General features: G+C 40.2%; 1 protein-coding gene across 2 annotated transcripts; it reads left to right on the top strand.

The window, feature by feature from the left end:
* Positions 1-1,967: 1,967 nt before the first annotated feature.
* On the top strand, positions 1,968-6,696 carry cbx3b (chromobox homolog 3b). Of its 2 annotated transcripts, none has more exons than XM_038269418.1 (5): positions 1,968-2,169; positions 2,442-2,582; positions 2,686-2,839; positions 3,670-3,806; positions 6,203-6,696. In XM_038269418.1, exons 2-5 carry the CDS (start codon positions 2,443-2,445, stop codon positions 6,321-6,323), a joined length of 552 nt encoding a protein of 183 aa, XP_038125346.1. In that variant the 5' UTR covers positions 1,968-2,169; position 2,442; the 3' UTR covers positions 6,324-6,696. The 2 variants fall into 2 exon arrangements, with proteins under 2 accessions (XP_038125346.1, XP_038125345.1); XM_038269417.1 differs by having other exon boundaries at positions 1,969-2,184.
* Positions 6,697-7,264: the final 568 nt, after the last annotated feature.

The raw sequence follows: 7,264 nt of genomic DNA, 5'->3' as shown, positions 1-7,264 counted from the left end.
AGTCTAGTTCTATAGGCTACACAATCATGGGGAAGACTGCTGACTTGACAGTTGTCCAAAAGACGACCATCGACACCTTGCACAAGGAGGGCAAGACACAAAAGGTCATCGCTAAAGAGGCTGGCTGTTCACAGAGCTCAGTGTCCAAGCACATTAATAGAGAGGCGAAGGGAAGGAAAAGATGTGGTCGAAAAAAGTGTACAAGCAAGAGAGATAACCGCACCCTGGAGAGGATTGTGAAACAAAACCCATTCAAAAATGTGGGGGAGATTCACAAAGAGTGGACTGCAGCTGGAGTGAGTGCTTCAAGAACCACCACACACAGACGTATGAAAGACATGGGTTTCTGCTGTCGCATTCCTTGTGTCAAGCCACTCTTGAACCACAGACAGCGTCAGAAGCGTCTTGCCTGGGCTAAAGAGAAACAGGACTGGACTGCTGGTGAGTGGTCCAAAGTCATGTTCTCTGATGAAAGTAAATTTTGCATTTCCTTTGGAAATCAAGGTCCCAGAGTCTGGAGGAAAAGAAGAGAGGCACTTCATCCACGTTGCTTGAAGTCCAGTGTAAAGTTTCCACAGTCAGTGATGGTTTGGGGTGCCATGTCATCTGCTGGTGTTGGTCCATTGTGTTTTCTGAGGTCCAGGGTCAACGCAGCCACATACCAGGAAGTTTTAGAGCACTTCATGCTTCCTGCAGCTGACCAACTTTTTGGAGATGCAGATTTCATTTTCCAACAGGACTTGGCACCTGCACACAGTGCCAAAGCTACCAGTACCTGGTTGAAGGACCATGGTATCCCTGTTCTTAATTGGCCAGCAAACTCTCCTGACCTTAACCCCATAGAAAATCTATGGGGTATTGTGAAGAAGAAGATGCAATACACCAGACCCAACAATTCAGAAGAGCTAAAAGCCACTATTAGAGCAACCTGGGCTATCATAACACCTGAGCAGTGCCACAGACTGATCGACTCCATGCCACGCCGCATTGCTGCAGTAATACAGGCCAAAGGAGGCCCAACTAAATACTGAGTGCTGTACATGCTCATACTTTTCATGTTAATACTTTTCAGTTGGCCAACATTTCTATAAATCCTTTGTTTTTATTGGTCTTCAGTAATATTCTAATTTTCTGATATGATGAATTTGAGATTTTCATTTGTTGTCATTTGTAATCATCAAAATTAAACAAAATAAACATCTGAAATATATGAGTTTGTATGTAATGTATGAATATAATATACAAGTTTCACTTTTTAAATGGAATTACTGAAATCAATCTACTTTTTCATGATATTCTAATTTTATGACCAGCACCTGTAGGACCATATATGAAAACAAGAATTTACAATACTCAAAGAAACAGGCATTGGAGAAAACAAAACATGCAAAGGAATAGAAACATCTAAGTTTGTTTATAAATAAATCAACTTAGAGTTGATAAATGGTAGAATTCTAATTGTAAATTTAAGGGGTAAAATTTAACCTTTGTATTTATGAAGAACAAAGTATACATATACATATATACATATATAAACACACATATATATAGATAGATAATTTTGACCTAATTTAATCCCATACTTTACTCAGTACTAACAAAAAAAAATAGCTATTACAAATTGTAATTAACTTTGCGTTTACAGCTTTCAATTGGACGTGTGAAGATATTTATTTATTTACTTTTTAGATTAATTGGCTTGTCTAAATAGATGTGGGGGACTGTGTACATGTACCTGTGTTGTACTGCGATCAGTGCAGGATGTACCCTGCATCACCTTAATGTCAGATAAAAAGCTGAAGTAGACTGGTATTTTTCCCCCTGCGGTACCCAGCTGACACCCCTGGGTGGCAGGGCAGATCCAGACCACAGTAGGGGTGAGAGGAGGTGGGTGAGCATAGCGGACTGCTCTCTGATTGGTCGGCGGTGTGCGTGTCCCCGTCGTCTCCTCCCGGTTTCCCTAGTATGACCTCTTCCCTTGGCAACCACTTCCTCTGAGCATCAACGGCCATCTTTAATTGTAACTCATTCATGAAAAGTTGTTGTCGATCAAATAAAACGCGCAAACCGACCCGTTTGCGCACGAAGCGGCGTCGTCGGCGCTGTTCGCGTGCGGTTCGCATAAAGCGGAAGCAGATCAGAAGCGGAGCGGCTGTCCGCAGAGAATAAGTAAACACCGAGCGCGTACGTCCCTGTTCTTCATTGTGTCATGTGGTCCTGCACACAGACATGAGTTCATGCTGCTGCCTGAGAAATAAGCTCATACATAAAGCAATATATATACAAATTAATGTATGAAAGTGAAGTAGGACTATTGAAACATCATGTGGAGCGCTGTAATCATTATTGTCTGAAGGACGCGCAGCATTTGATCACTGCCATGTTGTTATGCAAATATCCCAGGGTTGATAGAAACAACACTTATCTGTTATGCATTACAGAATGAGAAAGAAGCAGACTGCCAAGCAGAGGAAGACTGAGGAGACTTCAGTGGTCCAAGAGTTTGTGGTGGAGAAAATAATTCGCCGTAGAGTATTAAATGGCAGAGTGGAGTACTTCCTGAAGTGGAAAGGCTTCACCGAGTGAGTCAGAGAGAGACAGAAAAAAACTGTCAGTTACTAGTTTCGTTTGTGCCCATAATCCTTAAACACACTCCTCCTCCTCCTTCCTGCGTGTAACCCACAGTGCAGATAACACGTGGGAGCCTGAGGATAACCTGGACTGTCCCGGGCTCATTCAGGAGTTTCTGAGAGACGCTGATCTATCGAAAGAGGCTGAAGAGGAGCAAAGTGAGCAGCAGGTCATCAAGGAAGACATGGCAGAGCAGGAGACGGAAATTGTGAGTTGAGTTCCATTAAAAACTTGGTGGAAATGTTTGTCTGTTTTGTTTCCATTCCTAGTTCCTTATTAAGGAAAAAAAACACAGCTTCTCTGTTTTATATTTGGAGCTTTGCTTAAATATAAAGAACCTGATCAGCAGAGGTCTAGTAGAAATAGTTCCTTCTAAAGCTTCAAAGTAAAAAATCTTGAGAAGGCTGTTTATATGTGCAACACAACTGAAAGTGAAAGCAGCTAAAATATTTGTAGCAGCTCTTTGTCTTTTATATATTTATTTTTGCTTCTTTCAAAACATAGTATTTACTTTCCTATCCTATTTTCTAAATGAAACCAGTTTATCAATCTTGCTATCTATACTTCTCAGTATCACTGGTCCATCTGTTTTCTTTGCCCTTTGTGTAGAGTTCTGTATCTCTGCTTCTGTCTCCTTGAACACCAGTCGGCCTCGGCAGATAGCTGCTCACACTGAGCTTGGTTCTGGTGGAAATTGTTTCCTGTTAAAAAGGAGTTTTTCCTCTCCACTGTCGCTTCAAGCATCAATGAGTCGATGCAATCACCTGGTTTTCCTTAGATAGAAAACTTTGAATCAATTTAACTGTATGATCTGGTTAAATTGTAAAGTGCCTTAACACATTTGTTGTGAATTGGCGCTATATAAACAAACAAAATGGAATTGAGTTATAAGGAAGGTTAATCCATCCATCCGTTTGGCTAAAATTGAGAACACTTTTAAAACTAAATCTGGGAATCCTGATCAGAACTCAGACAGGTGCTTTATTCCTTGTTTTTCTATAACTGCTGCTCCATCTTTATCTCTTTAATGTATCCCAGCAACAGAGCAACAACAGCGTCCTAAAACCAGATGATGAGGAGTCGGACGCCCCCACTGACCTCAGCAATTACCTCGAGCCTGAATGCATTATTGGCTCCACGGACAGAAAGGGAGAGCTCATGTTCTTAGTCAAATGGTAACTTCTCACTTTCCTTTTACATGTATATTGCAAATGTTTGATAACAATGTTTGTATGATATCAAAAATACATTTGAAACTGTAGGATTCCAGATCTGATTGGTGTATGCTGCCACCTGTATATATCTGGGCTCCTAGGCATAACAGCTGCACATAACAGAAAGCATCCTGGGAGAATATATAAAAATAGGTTGTTTTTTTTTTTAGCTTGCTGTTGAAATGCAAAATGTGTTTGTGAGGCAGCCAAGTTACGTGCATTTTGGTTTTTAGAAATGTGGAAGGAGGAGAAAGATATAGGATTACTCCAGTTTCCTGCTACATTAAGGTTTTTCTGCTTTGACACCTGAAATCCAATACATTGTAGATGTGATATCTGAGGTAGGAGGGCTGTGGAATGATGGTCAAGAAAGCAAAGGTCAGAGGTGAACTAGAACTAAAAACATTGGACTCATGCTTTTACTCAAGCATTAGTTGTTTTTTTTATGTGCCTGAATTTTAGCAACATATGAATGATTTATGGAGATCCTGGAGGCAACATAGTGGTCTTAATGTGATGCAAAGGGGGGGGGGGGGTTATTGACTTAAAGCTGGAAGCAGCTCAACATTCGTCTCCATTGCAGACTTTAGAAAGCACTTCTGACCACAGCAGTCCACCTTCAGTGTTTTTATTTCATTCAACTGTTATGTTCCTCCCGGTTGGCTTCCTATCATGTGTGACTCTACTGTTGGTTCGGCCTTATCATAACTTCCTCTTGTTCATTCCCCTTTTGATATACTGCCATTGATGCAGTAGAAGAAAATTTGTGAAAAAGAAAATACTTGAAGCAAATAAAACTGATGGGAGAGCAAAGCTGCTTTCGCTATCCTGCCCTGTTCGCAGTCCTTCCACCTGACGGTTTTTATTCTAAGACTGTAAACGTCACAAAGCATCATTTTACTGCCTTCATATGACAAACTTGGCTTTTAGGAAGACATGTTGATTTGTATTTAATGTAGAGACCAATCCGTATATATTTATGTACATTTTTTGTCGTTTTTGACTCACTTGGAGGGACGCTGACATCAGCTGGTTGAACCAGATAGAAAAATAATCATCAAAGAAAGCTGAGGATCCTGGTGGGAAAACTTTAGATTCCATAAAATGTGTCCCTGTTTACAGATTTGTTCATATTAAGAGTTCAAGCTATTTCCTGTTATTGCCCTGGGTTGTCAGGACCTACCGTTAATAGTGAGGTCAAAGGTTCTTACTGATAGCACACTTATTTTTAGAGGTTGATTGACTTGGACTTTAAAAAGATTGAATTGTTTACTTTTCCATGTTTAGAAATTCTGTCGCCCATGCCTTTAGAGCCGTCCTCCTATTTATACCTCTGGGTGATATATCTAAAAAATCGTATTGAAAACTAGAAAAGCAACAAGCAGCACATTTTGCCCCAAATTGTGAGGAAACCTATAGCTAAAACTCACATGATCTGGATCATTACCAAATCTCAATTAATTGAACCCTGGCATGAGTTGCACCTCTTGTAATTGTTGCCTTAAAATCATTTCATAAGTTTTTAAATAAGGCACAGTGTATGTCTGCAGCCTCTGGTGTAGACTTCAAGTGATGCATGGCTCACCTGTCCTGAGTTTGTTTTTGTTTTTTCTTCAGTATAATACTTCTGTACTTTTTTTAAGTCAAATGCTGAAGCTGTCAATAGTCACTGCTGTAACTCTCTGGTTCATGGATGAACTGCTTGTTCCGGCATTTAGCCATCCATCCAATATATGTCACGCTTTATCCAAGCTGGGCAATGTCTATCTCCAGCTGACAATGGTCGAGAGGCGTGGACAGGTCACCAGTCCATTGCAGGGCAACACAGAGACAAACAGGACGAATAACCATTCACATACACTCACACCTAAAGGAGAATTTGGAGAAGCCAATTAACCACACAGTCGTGGGGGGGAAGCTGGAGTAGCCGGAGAGAACCTACGCATGCACAGGGAAAACAAAGCAGAAAGACCCCGGAAATCGGCTGGGAATCGAACCCGGAACCTTCTTGCTGCAAGGCAGCAGTGCTTCCCACTTCATCACTGTGCAGCCCCTCTTGTTCCGCCGAATAATGTTAAAGAATACTTCCTGGAAATGATGTGGATCATCACCAAAATATAATGGATTGTTCCTTGGACTGAGGTGCACCTTTAGTAAAAATTGTATTATAATCCGTTCATAACTGTTCAAGTTATCCCGTACATAGACGGACTTACAGACAAATAAACACACGCTGAGAATCAACTAAAAACATAATAAATAGAAAGAAAAAAAAAAAAAAAATACATAAATGCAAGAATGACTGTTAAAGTGGAATGTTGAATCAGCATTTTCTGTCCTTCGTTATTTCCCCACAGGAAGAACTCCGATGATGTGGCCCTGCTGTCGGCCCGTGAGGCAAGCGCCAGATGTCCACAGGTGGTCATTGACTTCTACGAACAGAAGTTTACCTGGGACTGCAGGGACGAGAAGCAGTGAATAGGGAAACAACAAAAAAAATCCTGTTTTTGTATACTGAGGACTGCTGATAAACAACTGCGCTTCCACCTCAAGTTTAGTTTCTCCTCCATCAGCTGACATTAAAGGCTCGCTGCAGGTGGGGTTTTAGACTTGCAGCTGTGAGATCCTCAGCATGTGATGGGGCTTTAGATGACTCCCAGCTCTGTGGTGCTCAGCAAGGTCTCTCTGCCTATATGGACACAGAAATGGAGACTAAAACTAACTATAGTTGATTTTTGTCTTATTTTATTTTTTAACTAACCTGCTGCTGCATTCCTGTTGGAAGATTATGTAGCAGATTCTGTCACTGTGGACGTGTTTTGGTTCAAAGATATCGTTAGATTTTTGTTTTTGTTTTGAAAACCTGTTTAGCAAGAAGTCCCCTGAAGTTTGTGTTGTGTTTAATGTTAGCAGGGTAAGCTTACTGCAGTTCAGTGCACATTTAGCCTGTGTTTAGATCTAAAGAGTACCCCTGTTTTGTTTTTATTTTGTAGTTATTTTTGTTTGTTTTTTTGTTGTGTTTTTGGATTTTCGTCATATGTGGTGTGAATTAAAAATGTGTTCTTTATGTGAACCTCCAGGTTTGTTTTTTAAAATATAGAAACCACTGTCCCACATTCTTCTATCAAGAAATCTGCAGCCTTTCTCACAGGTTGTACTTTCTTAAGTCTAATTAGAATTTTACAAATCTGCTAACTTTTTTCCTGGAAAAAAAGTAGATATTTTTTCATCCTTCGTTCATCCTTCGGATCGGCAATTTGTAATGTGTTTGGAGTTGCAGTGCTGTATTTTTATTTTTTACAGGCATTAGAATTTTGCAAACATACTTATTTGATCCTTTCATCTATTTAGAAATCTTGGCAGAATAATTCAGAATAGACTGCATTTGTTCTCTTTGAACATTTAAACTTTAAGCATCC

The sequence above is a fragment of the Cyprinodon tularosa genome, unplaced genomic scaffold (assembly GCF_016077235.1).
Source record: "Cyprinodon tularosa strain WSP-4 unplaced genomic scaffold, ASM1607723v1 ctg73, whole genome shotgun sequence".
Taxonomy (NCBI): domain Eukaryota; kingdom Metazoa; phylum Chordata; class Actinopteri; order Cyprinodontiformes; family Cyprinodontidae; genus Cyprinodon; species Cyprinodon tularosa.
Note: the sequence above shows the minus strand (reverse complement) of the source record. Positions and strands in the feature narration are given on the sequence as shown.